This window comes from Phoca vitulina, unplaced genomic scaffold (genome assembly GCF_004348235.1).
Source record: "Phoca vitulina isolate PV1807 unplaced genomic scaffold, GSC_HSeal_1.0 scaffold14, whole genome shotgun sequence".
In the NCBI taxonomy this organism is placed as follows: domain Eukaryota; kingdom Metazoa; phylum Chordata; class Mammalia; order Carnivora; family Phocidae; genus Phoca; species Phoca vitulina.
Genome location: NW_022589717.1, coordinates 17,013,508 through 17,036,775, shown reverse-complemented (window position 1 = coordinate 17,036,775; position 23,268 = coordinate 17,013,508). Strand labels below are relative to the sequence as shown.

The 23,268-nt window shown below is 41.7% G+C and overlaps 1 protein-coding gene across 3 annotated transcripts in view; it reads left to right on the top strand.

The window, feature by feature from the left end:
* Positions 1-23,268, top strand: part of SETD7 (SET domain containing 7, histone lysine methyltransferase) — a 42,154-nt gene that overhangs the window by 6,028 nt on the left and 12,858 nt on the right. For all 3 annotated transcript variants that reach the window (XM_032412876.1, XM_032412877.1, XM_032412875.1), the window contains 3 exons: positions 3,112-3,241; positions 14,871-15,072; positions 19,344-19,533. In XM_032412876.1, the coding sequence (XP_032268767.1) occupies positions 3,112-3,241; positions 14,871-15,072; positions 19,344-19,533 (522 nt within the window). The remainder of the gene's footprint in view (positions 1-3,111; positions 3,242-14,870; positions 15,073-19,343; positions 19,534-23,268) is intronic.

The following is a 23,268-nucleotide window of genomic DNA, read 5'->3' as shown; positions in this document are numbered from 1 at the left end:
AGGTAACACTTGGAAGGGATAGGAATTTGCTATTGGAGATCCTGGTGGTTTTTTGAGAACTACCTTAACTCCAAAGGCTTCTGATCCACTTCTCTTCCTGGGTCCCCAGGATACCTCTCTCTTTAGTGATACCTTCTTCCATCAGAAGCAGGGAAGAAAGGGCATGCTGCTAGTTTGCCCTTATCTGGAGAGAAAAAGATTGAAAGAATTGGGGAAGGGGCTTTCAGTATTCATTAGCACGTTCGGAGTGGCTAATGTGTTTCTTGGGTGCAAGGCGAGGGCTTCCTCAGATGAGCAAATAAGCTTGGAATGTGGGGGCTTGTTGTGAGGTTTACTTGAGAGAACAGGAAAGGATGTTATCCATTGCCAGATGCCTAATAGGTATGCAGACTTTTGTCTTCTCTGTATCGCAGCAGTATTAAGTGACTAATACTGACCAGACAACTACTCCATGATGCTAGTATCCACGTGGTGTTTGAACAAGAGCTATACCAGAAGATCATCTGTAGAAGCACTAATGTTGAAAGGTGTGAGGGCATAACAACCTAATCTCTTCTCTTCCCTACCTTGCTTTCTTTGGGAAGTCTCTTTGTTGTTGTTGCTTTGGTTGTTGTAGATACAAGGTTCTACTGCTAGGAAAACCACTCCAGGCTATTAAATATTCAGGGTAGAATTCTCGAATGATCACAACCCTTAATTTCTTGCTCTTTTTAATTGATCCTGTTAATCGATAACATCGTCCTCCTTTTGGAAAGATGAGAGGAAAACAAAACAAACAAGCCAACAAGAGGGGGCCTGCTGTGGACTGATAGAGGGAGAGGGAAACAACGCACATCCGCATCTTTCCAAACACACAGTGTCACCCAAGAAATGGCTCGCATTCTCTGTGCCTCTCTCACTAGAGACTAAGTAGGTGATGGGACAACTCTTCACTGGCCTGTTGAAAGACCCATTGACACAAGCATCCTTCATGGAATGGGATTGACATTTTTGCTTTCATCTCAGTTGGGATCAGTGCTGTCCTTCAAGTGCTTTTAGCATGTTCCATGCTAAGTGTCCACATGACACTTTAAATTTTCTCTAATTTTCCGCTGCTGGGGTTGTACCTGCAATGTTTTATTCAGAAATAGGACAGGACTGCTGTGAATGAGGGAGGGTGGAATTGAAATTTCTACACTGGATTTTTTCTCCCTTAGTGCTCATGTTTACCATAATAGTTCTCTTGATCTAAAGTACAATAAAAAATTTCATCAAACTTGAACTTTTTCAAGTCTGAAATATGTGAACTGTTTTCTGTGGGGAAAACACTTTCAACTAATTAGTGAGCACTTCAATATAAGGCTAAAATGATTATTCTGATATTTATACCTAAATTCTAAGTAGAATGCTAAATTCACAGAAATGTTAATCCCAACATTTCATAAAAGCAAGCTTTTAGCTATACACGGGGTGGGTCTTTTTATGAAAGGAAAAAAGGTATATTTAATTTATTTCAATGAGAGAGATGTCACCGGTACCTACTTAGAAAATAATTGTCCAAATGATTTCATATGACTCAAGTATCATTGAATATGCCATGAATAGTTAGTTTTTGAGTTAGAAGAAAGCAATTATGGCCTAGTTGCTTTCTAACCATTAATTCCCTGGCCCTTTGTAGAAAAAAATTTGTGTTAAGAGGAAAGGAACCATATTGATTGTGATTTAAGTAGTCATGTTTTATTGTAATATTCTAGGTAATTCATTCTATACAGAGTCGGATGTAGCAATAAAATAGTGTATTTGTTTATTGTTATTTTATGTTTATGTAATCAATAACACAAAGAGCTTTTTTGTGCTTCATAATAACACTTAACCTCTCTTCTAAGGGATTTTTTTTTTTTTTAATCATGTTAGAAGAAACCGTTTTAGGAGACTAAAGCATTCATTGTGGTGATATGGTTTGTGTTTTCTTTTATGTCTGTGAGCCATCTGGAAGCCCCATTTAAGTGTTTAATGTTCCTGCATTGCACACCGTGTTTAATGCTTTCATACCTTTTACATCCATGACCCAGGTCGTTAACCCAGGAAAAAGCCAAGAGATTAACTACTGCCTTCATTTTCACCCACTTCCATAAAATTAGCTCACCAGAATAATTGGGGAGATACCAATGAGGTGACTTCTGGGTTTTGTGAAATATGTAGATAATAATAAAAACCTAAATATTGACTGTAAACATAAATATGGGAATATACCGGTCTGTGACCCAGGAAGAACCAGCAATTTAAAGATCACAGTATAATAAGAGCTGCTGATGTTCAAAATCACTGTTGAAATGGCCACGTGGATACTTGCAGCTGCGTTAAAGCACAAACCCTCTGAACGTAGTGGTAGAGGGTATATGACAAGGTTATTACTAAACATTCAAGGCTGAAAGACATTGTAAAGGAAAGCAGTAAGTTCAAGGTTAAGCTTAAGTTCAGGCTTAGAAGGACTATGAGTTCATGTGTTAGTACAGTGTGAGGTGTATAAATATTAGGGCAGTTTCAGAGACGTGGCTATGTCCCTTGTTGTGTGAGCATACAGAGCAAAGGTTTTCAGAAGTCACCCGGCTCGCAGTCCTCCACATCATACTATATAATGATTTATAAAATCATATTGTATACTGAGTTCTACAACTAGATAACTTACTGCAAAGACAAAGTACCTTACAATAGACTATAAAATGGTGCTATCTCAATCACATTTCAATTAAGCAAGAGAGTTGGGGGCATTGATTCCAAATATGAGCAGTGCCATGTAGGGAAGTACTTGGTAAACGGAAACATGCAGATGTTATTATTGGTAATAACTTGTAGTTCCCAGTAAAATGCAAGCTCGTTTTTGGTCCCTCGTCTGAAATGTGTTTAAGTCCCTCTACTGTGGCCCCCGTCCGTTCACAAAGTGTACATAACAGACAAGTTGGTACTGCTGATGCGGGCACAGAACGCTTGGCAGGCGCTCTCCCCCGAGAGGGGGCGGGGGGGGGGGGGCTTTGGCTGCTCAGGGAACTTGCGGGCAGGATCTGAGCACAGACATGTCGGTGGGAACGCGTTGAAGATGTTAAAGTTTGCCTTGTGATTCCCTTTCTCCAGGGCACCTGGATGATGATGGATTACCACACGGCTTCTGCACGGTCACCTACTCCTCCACGGACAGATTTGAGGGGAACTTTGTTCACGGAGAAAAGAACGGACGGGGCAAGTTCTTCTTCTTTGATGGCAGGTAGCACTCACCGTTTTGTTTTTTGTTTTGTCTTGTCGGGGGATGGGTACCAAATTACTTCACTTGAAGGAATGATACAAATGAAAGAATTCAAGTGGATGTTTTGGTCCCACTTATAGAAGAGGCAAAAGTCACCCCAACATGTATACACTGCTCTGGGGACCAAGGGAGTCACTCAGGCTGCTCTGGGGAGCCAGCCTGCGGCTTAGGTCCATCATCACTGCCTCCTAGGCTGTGCTTACCACAGCTCTCCTGTCATGCCCGAGTCAGGGAGCTCCCATTATGCACACGACAGTTACGGGGCTCACCCAGTTCTTTGATGGATTTCACCTGCTTGTCCCCGTGTACTCAGTCTCCTTGAAGTCACACAAACGGGGCTTGTTTTTGTCAGGGGCCAGTTTGGGCAGCTCAGATTGTGACTGATTCTCACTGCTTTTCAAGGATAACACCCAGTCACTCCAGTACACGCAGCCCTCTCTCTCCCAGTTGTCACGGTCTGGTTCCTCCATACCCTGAAGGATAGTGCGGCCACCTCGTGGGTTCTGCAGCTTCATTTTCTCAGCATTTTCCCCGTCCTCACGAGATGGGTCAAGAAAATATTTAGCAAGGCTCTTCCAAGCTGCCTCAGCACGGTTCAAGCAGGGAGACCCGGGACAGGTGAACGTAGGAGGGGTTCAGCTCCAGATTCACGGTGCGTGGCAGGCTTACTCTTTGGGATGACTGTCACTATGTGTGGTACCTTCGTGCTGGTATCACAACTCGTACTGTCGACGTTCTACCTCTAGCTAAAATATGTTCCCCAGCAGGGTTCTTGTTACTTTGCTTTCACCTCCCGTCTGAGAATGCCATGAGGCAGAAGCTCCTTACCCTCTTGAAATAGGCGGGAATGACCCTCTTGAAATAGGCGGAGAAATGACTTTCTCTTTCAGGAAAAGATGGCATTGTACGGGTGCAGCTTTCCAACCGCGACTTTTAAACCATGTCGGTTTCAGAAACAGAGAACGACCGGGTGAATTTCTCAAGCATTTGGAGGAATTCAGAGGCATGGGGAGGCCAGCTCTCTTTCTGCCCACTTGACTGGGGAATAGGGAACTGGAGTTAGCTAAAGCAGGTTATAGGATTCTGTAGGGTAGAGCACTGCTTCTAAGCTCTGGACATTGGTAATAAGCCGAAGCTTCCTAAGCCACGGAATTCCTCTGGGAAAGGGAAATGTCTAAGCTGACAGTTCAATGGTGACAGAGGGACTGGCTTGTGACCCAGAAGGTCTTTTCTATGGAGGGAGTGGGTTGTTTTTAAAGTTTTTCACAGTTCCTCAGGCCCTCCACTATCTGATACAAGGAGAAGTGAGGAAAGTAATAAAAACCCATCATAGAACTTTTGTACAATTTCGTTTTCATTATTAATCCCAATCTTCTCTTTCCCATGTTCCCTAACCCCACACCACATCTCTTTTTAGCAGAGCTTTGCTTACAAACTATATATGTATTTTTAAAGATTTTAAGTTATCTGTACACCCAGTGTGGGGCTCAAACTCAGAACCCCGAAATCAAGAGTCTCACGCTCCACCGACTGAGCCAGCCAGGCGCCCCACAAACTGTACCTTTTAAATGGCCAGATATTTTACTCCCTTTCCTTGGCCCCGCTGGGGATACCTGGTGGACATCTGAGTCCCACACAGGACTCTTGCAAGATTTGGTATCAGTGCTTTCTTCTCTCATGATTCCTTTAACCTGTCCAGAGGGAAACTTTTCCTGCCTCATTCTCATAGCAGTTTATTTATACCTCTTTTCTGGAAAGTGTTACTTCTTACCTCATGCTGCAGTCATTCTTTTATTCATTCAACAAATGTGTATTTGTGCAAATGTCTTATTTCCCCTATAGGACAGAGGTTTCCTTGAGGACAGAAGCTGATCTGCTATGTTAATGGCACTTTCCCTTAATTTGATACTAAAAAAAAAAAGAAGTCTCGCTAAATGAGTATGGAAACAGAAAGAGAAGGTAGAATTCACTCAGAACACCCGCTCCACCCCCACCACACACACACACACACACACACACACACACACACACACACACTCATGCTTTAAAGCTGGTAGTTTGATGATCATACCCGGTGATTGACTTGAGGGCAACAGTGCAGCAGGGTTGGCTGGTTGTAATGTTGCTTTCTTGCTTCCCAGACCTGACATGCAGTGTTGAAGGGCTAGACTGCTCTTCCGCACCAGTGTGCTAGGAATGAGCTGTGTTAGCTCCAAGATACTGATCCTGTTGGCCCTGGGGGGAGCTGAGTGGGGCCTGACACTTCCCAAGCACCTCCCTCCCTCGGTCAAGCTAGTCACTTCTAGCTGCAGGTAGCTTTACCCACTTCCTCTTGCAGTCCTGCGCATGTGTGGCACCGTGGGGGGCGGGCAGGGGGGAAGCTGAAACACTGGTCAGGTTGAAATAAGAGGCCAGTAACTATCAATGGAATAGAAAGAAATTCATTGGCTTTTTTTTTTTTTCTTTTTGAGGCACTAATTCACTAGATTTTATATGTACCAGTTAAACGTCTATAGAGACTTCGGTCAGATAGAATCAAAGAATGATGGTATTAGCACAGACCTCAGGAGGTTACCTTTGTACCCTTCTTCAGATAGATTGGGGCTTAGAGGGGAGAAAGTCAGTATCACTGCTTTTATCATATGTGATGTAGCGGTGTGGTGACAGGTTCTCAAAAGGTCACTGTCACCTTCTTTCTTCAGCCCAATACTGAGCATATTACGAGGCATCTGCTGAAAGAATTTGCTATAAACATTAGTGAGATAATCTTATGACTGAAAAAAAAAAGGCCGTGGAATCTACTAGGTCTTTTTAAGGAGGGTGCAGGATGTGGTCATGGAGAAGTCAGCTGTTTCTCCATGGAATAGTACCTTAATTTACATTTGTCAATTATTAATTTTTCTCCCTATTAACTGCTCCCAATTTTTAGGGTCTGATGTATTGGGTAAAACAAAGTGGGGACCCCATGCTTTCAGTGCCAGTCAGGAGGCTTTAGCCTGAAAAAAAATCCCCCCAAAAAGGCTAAAATCAAGGTTTTAAAACAACAGGTGAGGAAACAAAAAGTTTCTTTGAGAGTTTTTAAAAGCTGTCCAAACCTGTAACACAGGCTTGTGCTCCCATCAGAGGGTTTGTTTGCAATTGCCAGAACCTGTCTGGAAAATTGCAGAGTGTAGTGACAAAAGATTTAGCCTGGTGCATTCTAATCTTATATGACACCTGAACCTGGGTGTGGGATTTCTGTAACCCACTTTACTGCGGTACAATTCACGTACAGAAAGCTGTCCATATTTAACATATACAACTTGATGAATTTGGAGGTAAGTATATATTCATGAAACCATTACCACAGTCTATGCCATAAGCTATGTACGTGATTTATGAGAGGGTTACAAACAAATATAAATTTATATCAGGGAAATTCTAGAATCACTTTTCTACTTTACGTAGACTATGATAATCCTGAATAAGAATTTTAAATATTCAGATCACCAGGAAAAATGGCTCTGTTAAGTTTTTTAGCCAAGTTCCTAGATAGAAGCAGAATATTTTTAAATTGCACATAGAGCAGATACTTGGTAGAATAACAGACTTCAAGAAATACACCAGTGTGGGGCGCCTGGGTGGCTCAGTCAGTTAAGTGTCTGACTCTTGGTTTTGGCTCAGGTCATGATCTCAGGGTCCTGAGATTGAACCCCAAATGGAGCCCTGCATTGGGCTCTGCACTCAGCAGGGAGTCTGCTTGTCCCTCTCCCTGTTCCACCCCCCATGCACGTGCACTCTCTCATAAATAAATAAATAAATAAATAAATAAATAAATAAATAAATAAAATCTTTAAACAAATAAAAGAAGAAAGAAATACACCAATGTAAAAAGTGAATATGCCTCCCCTTTTTCTATACCCTCACCCCCCACATCACAGAGGTGAGCACTGTTCGCAGAGAATTTAAGCATCTTAATTAAACATATTCACGGTAAAATAAGGAAATAGCTATTTATTTCTAAATCAATTTAAATAGCCAAAATGTACATTGTACATTACTATTATCTTAGCCTCAGAATGTTTGCTAGTTTTGAGATCTTCATCAACAGTGGGTCTCTCTCCTTTATTCTATGGCAAAATGTAGAACAGAAAAACTTATTAAAACCAGCTTAAGGGGCGCCTGGGTGGCTCAGTTAAGCATCTGCCTTCGGCTCAGGTCATGATCCCAGGATCCTGGGATCGAGCCCCGCATCAGGCTCCCTGCTCAGCGGGAAGCCTGCTTCTCCCTCTCCCACTCCCCCTGCTTGTATTCCCTCTCTCCCTGTGTCTCTCTCTGTCAAATGAATAAATAGAATCCTTAAAAATAAATAAATAAATAAATAAAACCAGCTTAAGTCAGAACCTTAAGTCAGATCAGTCATTCTTTACCAGATAATTTATCCCAGGAATTAGGAACGAATGGGAAAATTGACCTTATTTTTTAAATTGTCTTTTCAAGCCGTTACTGTTTTCCATTTTCTCCCCCTTTGTAAAGAATGAAGAAAATGCCCTAAGACTAAGATTAGGTCATTGGGACTTAGTATCTGCTCTGGTCCTGAGATGAAGGCATTGATGCAGTGAGGAGAAAGGGATCTAGAAGCTTCATTGCTGTGGCTCTGGAGTCTGTCTGGCACCACTGGACTGTGGTGGGTGCCTATTACGAAAGTATTTAGTATGCAGAGTACTTTGATGTACACATCTCTCATTTTTATATTAATCCCCAATTCTGGATGCTCATTTTAAGGCATTTTTTCCCTAATTGTTCTCATTTCAACCAAGATTTATAGATGCAAAGGTAATTTTGCAGAACTACTTGAAATTTTAGAATGGTAACAAGAAAGGTATTTCAATGCAGCTTGGCTTTGGGCTGGGTAATATTAGGGAATTGTGTGGTTTTTAGCCTGACTATCAGGTAAAGGTGAGTTAATTCATTTAGTTACATATTTTTTATATTATTGATGCTTCCCCTTGACATGCCAATAAGATTTCAAAGTATTATTTACTAGTCCTAGTGTTGATTGCGACACTGATGTGTCCAGCTAAGAGGTCTTTCTGTAGTTTATCATTGGCCAAATAATCTAAGCAAGGCTGTCCATTCGGTGAGCCACTGAGAAAGGCTGACATTTTCCAGGTGACGGACCCATGCACCATTCCTTGGGTTTGGTTTTTAGAAAATACTTGGTCACATTTCAGGGAGATTGGAGTCGGAATGGACTTCTGAAGTCATGTATTCCCAGCCTCCCACACAAGGCAGAAGTCCTTTCTGTGTTCCTGATAGTCATCCAGCTTTTGCTGGAACCAGGCTCAACAAATACATTTGTCTGTATTCTAATGAACTGTTCTGATTAAGGCAAAAACTTTTGTGACATACAGAAGGAAAGGAAGTGGGGGGGGGGGAAATGAATAACTTTGAATACCTATCATTTGTTCAACCCTGGACACGTTTCCTTCAGAACAACCTGTGAAGTAGGCTTTATAATCCTATTTTACATATGAAGAAACGAAGGCACAGAGTGGTTAAATAACTTGCCCAAGGTCACCTAATCAGCAGGGGTTGGAGTTGAGATTCAAGCCAAAGTGAGCTCAATTCCAGAGCCCTTCTCTTCTCACTACACCTAAAACTCTCCTCTAAAAAGAAGCAAGGAAATAGCTCTGACCCCGACTGCTTTCTTGCTTGAAGTTTACTTGAAGTCACTTGTTAGCTATAATTTGTGAAGAGTTCAAAAGAGTGCTGGGTTGAATTTATTTACTGTCTTGTAGGGGCTTGGCAAATTGTTGGAAAGTTTACTTGAAGAATCAGGTCTGAAGAACTCTAATCTGTGAACTTATTTCCTCATTTGTAAAGTGCAGATAATTATACCGACTCCTCCAAGTTATTGTGAAGATTGAATGAGAAAACCTGTAAAGACCTTGCAGAGTGGAGGGTTCCTAGGAGGCACATATGGGAAAAAATGGATTTGTTTCCTTTTACTCTGTATCTGTATTTTTCCAGCTTTATTGAGATATTATCAACATATGATATATGTAAGTGTAAGGTATACAACATGATGATCTGATACATTTATATAGTGAAATGATTACCACAATAAGGTCAGTTAACACCTCCATCCCCTGATATAATGACCTTTTTTTTTAATGGTGATAATATTTGAGATCTACTCTCAAGAACTTTGAAGTACATAATACAGTATTGTTAATTATAGTCATCATGCTGTACATTAGATCCTCAGAACTTACTCATCTTATGGCTTGAAATTTGTCTCCTTTGACGAACAGCTCTCCATTTCCCCCATCCCCCAGCCCCTGGCCACCACCATTCTACTCTGTTCTATGAGTTAGGCTTTTTTAGATTCCACATGTAAGTGAGGACATACAATATTTGTCTTTGTCTGACGTATTTCTCTTAACATAATGCCCTCAAGATCAAGGAGGATTATTATTATTATTTCTCACTATTGCTGTCGCTATTATTTGTTGATAATGATGGCTAGGATTATTTATTTATTTATTTTTAGACAGGGAAAGAGAGGCAGAGGGAGAGGGAGAGAGAGAATCCCAAGCAGATTCTCCACTAAGCACAGAGCCGAAGAGGGGCTCGATCTCACAACCCTGAGATCATGACCTGAGCTGAAATCAAGAGTCTAACGCTTAACCAGCTGAGCCACCCATAGGATTTATTTTTAGAGAGCAAAACTAAATTTCACTAATTGCTATTCAATACTGTCATCTTGAGCCTTTATAATAATCAGATCCTACAGACTCACAGATCTTCTACTAAAGGATAAAAAAAAACTTTAAAGATAGACAGCACACTCTATTACATGGAAGCATGGTAGTGCTCCATTCAGCTTGCTTATCACCCCTTGTAAGAAGTTGAAGTTTCTCTCAGATAGAGCCCGAGCAGATGGTTTAGGTTTGTGGGAGATGTTCTTCTTTTTCTTTACTTAGTGTTCATCTTTACTTTGTGTTCAGTATTTTAAAGAGATAATGTATAATATATTACTATATGTCAGTTACATCTCAATTTTTAAAAAAAGAGATAATATATATTGTCACATAAAATAACTGTTTAAACGATGTTTCAATACCAAGAGTCACAATTTAATTCGGTTAGAAGTGGGAATTTAAAGTAGAATTATGATTCACTTAAAATTTCCCTCTTGGTTCTTGTATTACAACAGCTGACGAAAGGAAGGGAACACAATGGGGGAGGGAACAGAGTTTGTGCCTCACGAGGTGGAAAGCCTGAAACATTCTGGACCCCAGAATAACAAGGAGAAGCCCAAGCTGTCATATCTCCTAAGAGCACTTTTGTGTATTCAGATATTAAAGAGAATTTTAAAAAGAAAATATAATAATATTTGAGTAAAATGCAGATGTGTCTGTCTAGGTAAATAATTACAAAAATTCCCAGTTTCTTTTTAAGTTAGATTTCCTAATTTAATTTATCACTGGAAATTTAAGTACAAGAGCTTTGATAAAACAGGTAACAATGGTCTGTGTGTATATGTACAGAAAGAAATTTAATTAAAGTTGATGTTTTAATTTTCTCCACATTTTCTGGTTACTTGATTCAGATGTGGGTGCCAGAAAAATCTAAGTCGAAAGACCATTTTTGAAGTTTCTTAACATACTAAAGAATCTGCCAAGATGTTGAAAGAGACTTCAGGAAATACCAGTCAAGAACACTGTATATAGTATGATACCATTTTTATTAAAACAGAAACAACAAAGGTGGGAAAGTGCATGATATATAAATGGGGAAAAAGTCTTAAATGGTATATGCCAAATTGAGCGAGAGGACTGGGAATTTCTACGTTCTACATCTTTGTAGTACTTGGTTTGGTTTTTCTTTGTTTTACAATGAATACGTGTTACTTTTTTTACTTAAAGGAACATTTATTTCATCCTTTTGCCATGCAATGGGTTGCTCATAAATTATTCCAGACAGAGGAACCTTTCTTGCCTGTTTTTTTTTTTTTTTTTTTTGTAGATTTAAAGCAGTTTTGGTAAATGTCTTTGACTATTCCATTATCTCATAACTATTTCCCTGATGATGTTTTAAGCCCAGTTTCTCAGTAGAAAGCTCACCATCATAACCATGAGTGTGCATGCTTAATCATAATAGCTATTACTTATTTGAGCAATCAGTATGTCCTAGATCATCTTCTAAGCACTTGATATATATGAACCCATTTAATCCTTATTATAACCCTGTTAGTAGCTACAGTTTACAAATGAAGAAATGAAGCAGGGAGAGTTTAAGAGACCTTCCTGACGAGCAGACTCTATGCACATATACCGCATAGAAAGAGTACTCCCTGCACTTGCATAACATTGTTATGTTCCCTCTTAATTATCTCTTCTCAAAGCAGAACTAGCCCAGTTTCCATTTCCATTCTTTCATTTAGGAAGTACCACTTGAAGATAGGCTGTGTTCCTGTGTTAGGGAGGGATACGTGGATGGATAACACCTAACTTGTTCCTACAAAGGGCTTAGAGTCTAGTTAGAGAAATGGGACACGTAAGGTGACCATCAGTAAAGACACGGAAAGCTCTGCGATGGTTCGTGATGAGGCTCCAGTGAGAAATATGGACTGGTTGTGGAGCTCAGGGTAGACTCTGGGGGAAGTAGGGTGGGTAGGCTCCGGTTAAGCCAGTATGAGCAGACTTCCTCCAAAATGCAACTCTCCATCCAGTTTCAGCAAGAAGGATGAGAAAGCTACTCGTATGTAGCTACCTCTCCAGTATTCTCTGATACTAACAATTTAGTGGCCACAAAACAGTGCCATTTTCTCAGCATATTTCTTTTTTGAATAGAAAAATGCCAGAGGCTTGAGGATAGTCGTTATTATCCCAAGGTTATTTTTGCTTTGAATGAAAAAAAAAAAAAGGAAAGAAAATGTGACCCACAGCTTTTTTCCTGAATGTGTCCTCAGGGATTTAAACCATTTGGTTACATATGTTTTAAAGGCAGAAGCAAGGGTGCCATAGTGTGGGAGCTAAGATACAGAGAGGTGCGTGTGCCTGGGGCCAGTGAATAGACTAATGTGAGCAGGGGACTCTAGAACAGGGGTCAGCGAACTTTTTCTGTATAGGGTGAGATGGTAAATACTGTAGGCTTTTTGGGCCTACAATACAGGGGTCAGTCTTCCCTCTGCAACTCTGCTGTGGTGACATGAATGCAGCCACAGAGGACGCGGGGAAGGACGGTGCGTACAGAAACAAGGAGCAGGCCGTGGTTTGCCACCCTCCTCTGGAAGAAAAGTTAGAAAGAATGGCAGGACCTTGGACCCCAGACTCAGAAGCTTTTATTTTATTTCCTCGGTGCCAGAGGATGTCAAAGCCTTACCATTTTTCTTGCCCTGGAGGCCCCCAGTTCAGCAATAATGTGCCCCTTTGGTCGTCAGATTTCCTCCAAGCTATCACACTGATTTGCTGAGAGCACTAACAGTCTTCCTCAAGCAGGTGCTGAAAAATAATGCAGTCAGTTTTGCTCTTCAGCGCCGTAAGAGTTTGCATTTGTGCACCTTTGTCATTTGGGCAAAGAGGGAAATAGCTATTGGTTCTTAGTGTTATGAGACTAATAGGGATGGGCTCCATTGTAAGGGACGATGGGACAAGCTACTTAGGGGGAAATATGTGCAAGTCCATATTACTGTTAAGCGATTTGCAAGACCCAGGCCTTGTAGATTTTATCATAACCTGAGAAATATTGGCAGCCTAGACTAGTGTGTCAGGGGAGAATTCTGCTCAAACACACACAGGAATGTTTTGAATGTTCCTGAGAACTTAGTAAATAGGGTTGCCAGGCTGAGCAAATAAGAATCCAGGGCACTCACTTAAAATGGCATTTCGGATAAGCAACAAAAAATATTTTAGGATAAGTGTGTGTTCTGCTCAATATTAGGGACCTATTTATACTAAAAAATTAACTGTTGTTTATCTGAAATTCAAACCTATCTGAGCCTCCTATATTTTATCTGGCCAGCCTAAATGGGAAGATAGGTGAGTAAGTAGTTTTTTGCACTATTGTATCATTACGTCAGTTGATTAGCTATCCTTCCCCAAGGTTGTTCTTATTTTTATTTTTAATTTTTTTTGGTCATGGGTGGGGGGAGTCTAATGACAGTCGAAACTAATTCCAACCTCATTGATACAGAATTTTGATTATTTATGCAAGGGCTATGCTAAAGTGCAGTTTATTCTCTTCATGAATTTATTCAGCCTATTTATCATTGGTAGTACAAACAAAACTGAAAGAACTGTTTCTTACCCATAGTGTAAGTACAGTGTGATCAGCGGCTACAGTTACTTAGATTGTGCTTTTCATTTAACAATCATAGATCATTCTGTCATTCAGTAAGCAAGCCCAGACTTTACCAGGCACAGCCAGGTGCAGCCACATCAGTTCCCACGGCCCCCTTGGCATCCCATCTATCCACATACACAGTGTGTGCCTGCCATGCTCTCCTTGTGTTCCTCGTGCTTTCTAGAACCTCCCACAATGCTCGCTACTTACGAGGCACCCTATAAATGTTTGTTAGGTGAATTAATGGGTGAGTGCTATCTGCAGATGTTAAAACAAACTGTCACCATTGCTAAACATCTTACATTTTAAATTTTAAAAAATTATTTGAGGTACTCTTTTCCCTTATTCCAAGTTGTAGTACATAGAGGGAATTTTTGGTAAAGTTGGTTTCGTTGCACAATGGCCTTTGAGAAGCTAATCCTGAAAACAGATTGAAATTCCAAAAGTGTTCTATGAAGAGGGAGGGGGAGGTTCTTATAAATTCACCATGAGCAGCACCCCTGTGAGTTTCTTCTGTTGTGGAAGGAGGGGTCTCAACACTATCAGGCTGCTAATGATATTAACGAGGTTCAGGCTGCAGTCTTCCTTACTTGTCCCCATTTGCCCTGATCATGTACACACACACACACACACGCTCAAACACACACACACACAGGTGCGCACATGCATATACTTAAGTAAATCCCCATATATCATCCAAATAAATGGAAGGGGTTCTTTTGACTGGATATCAATTATGGTTGTCACCCATAAATAATACACTAATGACCTAAATAAATATGTAGATATTTACATTCTAAACCACTATTGTGGTCCTTAAGGACCACTATATACAAGCCATCTGAAAGAGCTTGAGAACCCAGTGAAGTCTGGACCAGTGTTGAGGGAATTAAACATGAGTGGTTTATATGTGAAAAGGGTAACACCACCATTTCTATTGCCTGGTACTGGTCAGCATCTTAGCCTTGAAAACATATTCAGATGAGGCTTGGTCTCAGTTTCCACCTGTGGCTTTATTCTTCTCTATTTCTGCTAGCAGAGAAAAAGGATGAATGGGAACCGGGAAGTTAAGAATGAAATCTCCCTCTGTCCCTAATCCTACCCAAATCGCGGGAGTATTTTTCTTAGCGATGTAGGGAATTCAGGAGGTGCACTGAATACAGGTCAGCAGCGAAACAGAGCGTTGCCTGTGATCCTTTCTTCTAAGAGAGTGGGGCCATGGTCTGACTATTCCCTTCTGTTCTCCCTTCTCTCGCAGCACCCTGGAAGGGTATTATGTGGACGATGCCCTGCAGGGCCAGGGAGTGTACACTTATGAGGACGGGGGCGTTCTCCAGGGCACATATGTAGACGGAGAGCTGAATGGGCCCGCCCAGGAGTATGACACGGATGGGAGATTGATCTTCAAGGGGCAGTACAAGGATAACATTCGGCATGGAGTCTGCTGGATATACTACCCAGTAAGCCTGGTGACTGTTCATTTTGCTGGAACGTAACATGGGTTAAGCCAATGCTTTGGCTCCTGGCAATAAAGAGTAAAATGTAGCCTCTATGTTAGAAAATGTGAAGCTATGAAACTTGAGAGAGTCACAGGAGCTGAAGCCACCAGCTTCCAAGGGGTGCCCCTCACTGTTACTCACTATCCTCTTAGATTGTTGATCCTCACAGCTACTATTCATTCCTCCTTGGTGTTGTTTTGGAAAGGAATGGATAGTCATGATTCAAACAAATTGGGACAAAATGGCTTTATTGTACCACTAATAAAGACAAAAATGTGTGCTTTTTAAAAATATTCTTTTGGGGGGCACCAGGGTGGCTCAGTCGTTTAAGCGTCTGCCTTCAGCTCAGGTCATGATTCCAGGGTCCTGGGATCGAGTCCTGCATCAGACTCCCTGCTCAGCGGGGGTCTGCTTCTCCCTCTCCCCGCTGCCTGCCGCTTATGCTGCTTCTGCTCTCTCTCTCTTTCTCAAGAAAATAAATAAAATCTTATATATATATATATTTTTTTTCTTTTGGTATATAGAAAGAGATGGTGGAATATTCCATTGTGTTGCTATTAATTTTATTCTGGTTCTCATACAGGAGAACTGATCCAACAATCTCCCATCTTTTGGGACTTACTGCACTGTTACTACTTGATTTTACAACCCTATTCCCTACTTTATAAGTGATTTATGGCTTATGTTGCTTAAATTAAGGTAATTAAAATTAACTTGCCTTTGAGTATTTGATAACATTTTCCAATATTTCTGGAGTTTACTAGAGCAAATGATGTGGCAGAACCCATTGGCTTGGGAATTAATGCTCTAATTGTTGTTTGCATTTCAAATATCCCATCTGTTATTAGTGAATTTTCAGAAAATATGTCAGAAAATAGACCTTAGAAAATATTTTATCTACTATTTTATTTTGTCCAGGGCACCTAGCTCATTGTGTCAGTAAAGCATGCAGCTCTTGATCTTGGGGTCATGAGTTTGAGCCCCGTGTTGGATATAGAGCTTACTTTAAAAAAAAAAAAACTAAAAATAACAGTAGTAATATTTTATTTTGTCCAGAGCTTAAGTCAAAATACAAGACAATTTTTCTTACTCTGAACCCTATCTTCTTATGATTAAAAAAACGTTAATAAAAACAAATGATCTATTACATGTGTAATAAGAAAAGTAGCCCCAGCTAAATCTACTTACACATTATTGTTCTTTAAAAACAAGTTATACTCTAGGAACAGGGCTTAAGGAAAGAATACTGTAAAACATTTTTAAAATAATTACCAAAGCAATTACATATCTTCTTGGTAGGCTCTGTGATAGATCAGGAGTCCTTTGGGTTACTGCCCATAAGGCAGGCAGGAAGAGGGACATCATGGAGGTACTTACCAGCTTAGGAAGACTGAGACTTCTGTTGCCTCATGAGTAGGCCGGTTGAGCATCTTGCTGACTGGGACTGGGGATCTGCTGACATGACAGTGAATCATGAAGTCAGAGAAAGTGGAACCCTCTGCGGGAGGCTGGGTATAGGAAAGAGGCCTCCTCCTACCTGTCATCTTACTTGTGACTATGATCAATTAAAGTCTCTAGAGGAGATCAAAGATGCACCAAGGTGAATGGATCCATTTCACTCAGTGTAGTTGCATCTTGACACCTAAATGGTGCACCTACATTTTATTTTAGTCTTTGGTGTTCATTATTACCTTATTAAATGCCAAGAGAAGACTCTGCCTTAGGAAAGAAGCACTAGGGAGTTATGAGCTTCCAAAATTAACTTGGGATAACACTTGCTTTATATATGGTATCTGTTGGCAGTTGAGGGGGCTGATCACACCCCTCTTCTCTCTGGATTCAGAATCAACTAAGACACCTATGTCTCCAGGTGTCAGAGATCAAGATGGTTATATTATAACAGTAGTGGGGGATTGGAGATGTGATGTGGACCCAAAGTCAAAATGGGCTTCTATTCTTTCCCCGTCTGAACTAAACAGTTGGACCAGCGGCAGATAGAGCTCTGGAAAGTTGCAGGCCGCCCCCCGGGGGAGTAGGGCCTGCCTGGGGAGCTTCCCCAAGGAGAGAACAGGAGAGGGCAACAGGTGCAGCCTGCCGGCTCCGCCAGCTCCCAGGACAGCGTGAGTGAAGATGTCGCAGGACCTCTGGGAGCAGCAGGCTTTATCCTGCTAACCCCCACCCAATAAAGAGATGGGTGTCAGTGGGTGTCAGACTCTGCCTTCTCACTAATCAAATGAATGATTCCTTCTCCCATGAAGAGGAGCCACCGAGCAGAGGAGAGAAGGTAGCAGCTTCCTCCCCGACACTCCCTGACACAGCAGACAAGGACGTTTTTGTGATACAGAGTCAAAGCAGGAACAAGAGGAGGGAAAATAGTGATTCGCCTTATACTATTTATAAGCTTACTCTCAGGACAGCTTATTTCTTTCAGAATGATGTCACTTGGGTGGCTCCGTTAGTTAAGTGTCTGCCGTCCACTCAGGTCATGATCCCGGGGTCCTGGGATCAAGTCCCGCATCCGGCTCCTTGCTCGGCAGGGAGCTTCTCTCTCTCCTCCCCGCTTATGCTCTCTCTCACTATCTCTGTCTCTCTTTCACAAATAAATAATCTTTAAAAAAAATGTATACCTCCTTTTGGAAATAAAAGAAGAAATTCTGCTTTATCATACTAGACAAATAGATTCATTGCCTCCCTGACCAAAAGTTTAAAGTACTTAAGGAAAAAAAAAAAAACGTGAGAGCTTAGAAAGACAGAATTATGCACAAATAAGTCGAGACATTGGCTTACATTAGTTACGGCATGTTAGACGCACAAGTGCTCTAACGCCCTTCAGCTCAGTAATCACCACTGAAAGCCTGAAGGCAGATCTTGCAGAAAGTATCATCCCCATTTATGCTGGCTTATTCAGAATTAACTCTGGGAGGAGAAAGAGCAATCATATAGCTCTAAGGCACTTTCTACGCGTTAAAAATGCTGCCAAGTATTTTTCTGTCTATGAAAGTGCTGTGGTTCGTTTTTAAACTTATAACCTTTTTCCTCCAAAGAGCAATTAGACTATGGTGAGCTGTAGAAATCAGGTACCTGATGTTATTTATTCCTGCTGTCTCTCAGTAAGCAGCATTTGAGATCACTCAGAAGTCATCCTACACCACTGACTTTGAGTAGCTGTTTCTAGAACCTTTGATTTGGCGAAATAACCAAGCTTTTAGAAGATGTCGTGGCATTAGTATTGTTATATTGAACCCACATAGGTCTCAGATTTTCAGTTATACCATAAAGACCTTCTACATGGGGGGTGGGGGAGGAAACGTCGCTTGCACCCTAGATCCAATTATTTTTTGATTATTTATTAGATTATTTTTTGGTATCCCAGTTCAATTCAAAAGTCATTTATGGATCACCTGCCGTGTCCCTAGCGCTTACCAGGATACAGAATTCTATCAGAGCCTCTGCCCTAAAGTATTTAATGACCCTTAGGAATGAAAGCAAGTGACAGTTAAGCAGGAAGCATAGCTGGCTTCGCTCCTGGAAGGAGACAGAAGGGAGCAGTCAATACAAGTGGGAAGAAAGAGATGATGGCGAAGGGAATAGAATTTAGTTGATTTTTTTTTCACTTTTCCTTGTAATACCATTAAAGTGACGGTGTAAGATTCTCGGAAAGGCAGTGTCCACAAGTCCTTTTGTTTATCTCCTAGAACATGCAGACGGCTCTCTTTAGTCATGTACACTAAATTAATTCTTGAATACATTTGAACTAAAGATTTCCTTAGTAGACCAGAAATCCAAAATCCCACATGGAGAAGAAGTGAGATGGTATGAAAGCGGGTAAAACCATCTTGCTATAGATCCTCATCACATTGGATATGGGCCCACAGTTTAACACATAGTTACATTTCCTTTAAATATTTGTAACTAATATTACAGATACAATGCATTTGCTTCTTAGATAATGAACCAAAATAGAGTGACTTGTCAGGATTATAAAGTGCGGCTCAGTCTCTGACTCCCTAAATCAGGCTTCTGTGCTTCTGTGTGTGTAACTTCTAGCAGTTTATTTGTATGGGGCTGCATGGGGAGGTATGCATCATGTTTTTCTCACATGAAAGCTTTGAGTTCAACTGTTAATGTTAGCGCTAGCAATGATGGGAGCACGCAAGAAAAAGTCCTTGAAGTCGTGTCATATAGATAAATACTACATATAATATTTTCTGGCTTTTGGTTTCTCCCATCAGGATGGAGGCAGCCTTGTGGGAGAAGTAAATGAAGATGGGGAGATGACTGGAGAGAAGATAGCCTATGTGTACCCTGATGAGAGGACAGCACTTTATGGAAAATTCATTGATGGAGAGATGATAGAGGGAAAACTGGCTACCCTTATGTCCACTGAGGAAGGAAGGCCTCACTTTGAGCTGATGCCGGGAAGTAAGTCGGATCTGCTTCAGATGGGCTGCTCCAGTTCCAAAGCAGGTTGTTAGGGCATATTTGAGAGAAATTAATTTGTCTAGTCCACTTGAATCGTGTATTAATAATCAGCCTTGCTGCATAACAGACATGTCCTCAAATACAGGTCTGCTGACGAGCTGTACTCAGCTGGGTCAGGCTGGGCTGGGCTGGACATGGCTGGACTTGAGACTTCTTATCTTATTATGCCTTATAGGTCTTAATTCTGGGGCCCAGTCTGAAAGGACTGTGGTGACCTAGGTCAAGATTTTCCCAAGTGGGTCCAAGAAGCCAGAGCATGAGTAGACACCTAAGCTGCTTCTAAAAGCTTAGCTTGAAATGGACATGATGTCACTTTCAGGCACTTTTCATTGGTCAAAGCAGATTGCACAGCCAAGCCAAATATCAGTGAGATGGGGAAATAGATACCATGCATTTCAGTAGCAGATGCTAAAAAGTCACATGATAAAGGCATAGCTATATATTCTAATACAGGGAAGAAGTGAAGAAATGACAGCAGTAATTCAATGCATCTCAAAAGGTTAGATCTCAGAAAAAACTGAAATACAGTTTAATGATATTAAAGAATCAAATTAGGTAGATCTCCAGGTTGGTACAAATTGTAAAGCTGATTCAGCCTGAGCTCTGATTTGGAAAGATAAATGCGTGTTGGCATCCCCTGCCTTCTTCAGAGCCCAGGATCTTCACGGGGCACATACTGGATACGTGAGTGAGCCCAGTGGAATCCATATTAGAAAAAAATCCTTTTTCCTTTTAGAAGTACAGTATGGCATACTAAGCATTTTTTTTTCTGAGTATAAAATTATTTATTGGGGGCTTCTGGATGGCTCAGTCGTTAAGCGTCTGCCTTCGGCTCAGGTCATGATCCCAGGGTCCTGGGATCGAGCCCCGCATCAGGCTCTCTGCTCCATGGGAAGCCTGCTTCTCCCTCTCCCACTCCCCCTGCTTGTGTTCCCTCTCTCGCTGTCTCTCTCTCTGTCAAATAAATAAATAAAATCTTTTAAATAAATAAATAAATAAATAAATAAATAAATAAATAATTTATTGTAGAAAGTCTGGAAAAAAACAAGGAAAAAAACCAAGATTTTGTATTTTGGGTAGCATAACAAACGAAATCTGTTTAAATTGGTCTCATTCCTTGAAAGCAATGTGTGCATATATGTCCCATCTAAGTTAGGTTATACAGAGAAAAAAAGCAGAGAAGATAATAAATCTATGCTAAATAGTCCTAAATAATATTTAGCTATTTGTGATCTGAAGGAGAATCTCCAGAGGAGAATGTCCAAAACTAGGAAATCTAGCATTTACACTTAGGTCTAACTTGGTTGTTTTAAATGTCTCAGTTTTTGTTTTTTTAAGTTAAAAATTGAGGCAGCCTAAATGCAATGTGGGATTCTGGATTGGATCCTGGAACGGAAAGAAGGCATTAGTGGAAAAACTGGTGAAATCTGAATAAAGTTTGAAGTTTAGTTAATAGTAACGTATTTATGTTGGTTTCTTAATTTTGACAAACATACCATGTAACATAAGAAGTTACCATTACAAGAAACCGTGAGGAGTATTGGGGTGCTCTGTACTACCTTTGCAACTTTTTTTTTTTTTTTTAAGATTTTATTTATTTGACAGAGAGAGAGACAGCGAGAGAGGGAACACAAGCAGGGGGAGTGGGACAGGGAGAAGCACGCCTCCCGCCGAGCAGGGAGCAGGGGCGGGGGAAGGGGCAGAGGAAGAGGGGGAAGCAGACTCCCCCACAAAGCAGGGAGCCCAATGTGGGACTCGATCCCAGGACCCCAGGATCATGACCTGAGCCGAAGGCAGACGCTTAATGACTGAGCCACCCAGGCGCCCCATCTTTGCAACTTTTCTGTAAATCTAAAATCATCCCAAAATGAAAAGTTTTAAGTGAAACAGTCATCTTCGCACTTCAAATTCTACTCTCTGTGCTCTTCACATATGTTCTGAACGGAGACAGTGCTACCGTGTTTAGCAGTGAGGGGCCCCAGGCCAGGGGAGGATCCCAATGGGTGATGCCCATTTTAAAACTTAAGCAGTGGCAGCATGTTTTAGTGGCAAGAGCCACGTGAACTTGAGAGTCACCTGATTTGGGTTTCAGCTTCAACATTTACCGTACTATGGTCTTGGGCAAGTTATTTATCCCTTCGGAACCTATTTCTTCATTATAAAACACAGATATTGGTACCTACTATACAACAGCATAAGGGAAGTTACTGTTCTCTTTACGTTCTTCTTGGTGTGAGTAAGCAACAGATTTTGGGAAGCGAGGGTGATAATTCTCAAAGGGTTATTTTTCTTAGAACTCCTGGTTGTGGGACACCTGGGTGGCTCAGTCAGTTAAGCATCTGCCTTCAGCTCATGTCATGATCCCAGGGTCCTGGGATCGAGTCCCACATTGGGCTCCCTGCTCTGTGGGGGAAGTCTGCTTCCCCCTCTTCCTCTGCCCCTTCCCCCGCCCCTCCTCATGCTCTCTCTTACTATCTCTCTCTCTCTCTCCCTCAAATAAATAAATAAAATCTTAAAACAAACAAACAAACAAACCTCCTGGTTGTAAATAACAAACACCCTCTTCACCTTAACTTAAGACCACAAAAAAGGTGGGGAGGAGGCACATGATTCTTGGTAAGATTCTGGTAGGACTGTTAATTTGAGGACATGTTGAGCAGTTTGGGTTTCACAGGCATCAGGAAGCATGGCTGCTTCGGGTGCCTGGGAGGAACATGGGCCTTCGGTTTGGGGCACTTCTCGCCTACCCCCCAACCCCTCTCAGTTACAGTGAGTGAGCTGTGGACCAGGTCTGACGGGGCCCTGCCACCATCTGGTCCGGCGTGGGGAGGAGAAGGAAAACGTAAGGCAAATATCCCAACCTGCCCCTCGCTGACCTCTCCCCACACCCTTTCTCTTCGTGCTTCTGTAACCGCAGACTGCTTCTAGTTATCCACTCCTGCATGCTGATTTCCTCGTCAGGGCTCAGGCTGGACTTTCTTCCTGCCTCATCTCTTCCCCTCTCCGCAGAGGAACTCCTTTCTCTGGTAATTCCTGTGCTGTCTTTAAGGCTTAGAATTCATGTCTGTCAAGGAAATGAATGAATTCTGGTCTGGCGTAGTATAAATTACAGAGGAGAGGAGGATAAGTAAAGAGTGTGCTCCGTGTGCCCGGAGCCTTGGCCCATTGGCCAGTGGGGGAAAAACAGGAAGGGACAGCGTGTGTCGGAAAAGATGGCGTCAGCCCCTTGAAGGCAGCCGGAGATGTCCCTCCTGTTTGCATCTGTACCGTCCCTAATGCGGGGCTCTCCATGTAGCTGGTCCATGGTTACATTGTGATGACAGGTTTAGTCTAAGGAAGGGAGGGGGGAGTTCAGAGGAGATTTTCTGCACAATAGAACAAGTATTTCACAGAAAAGTCTGGTTAAAAAGTGTGGGTTTTTTCTTTTTTCAGCTAACTTGCTTTAACGGATTGAGCATTGGTCCGTTACCAGTTTGCTCTCAGATGCATTTCTCGTCCTTCTCTTGCCCTGCTTTTATTGCAGGGGGGCTTCTGCTCCTCGAAGGCCACATTGCCTAGGCCCTCGTGCGTTGGCTTCTGTCTGGGTTTGGCCACAGGGAGGCACTGGCCAGGGCCACGGAGAGGAAAGGCATCAGGAAGAAGCTCTGTCTCTGTGTCCAGCAGCATCTCCAGCAG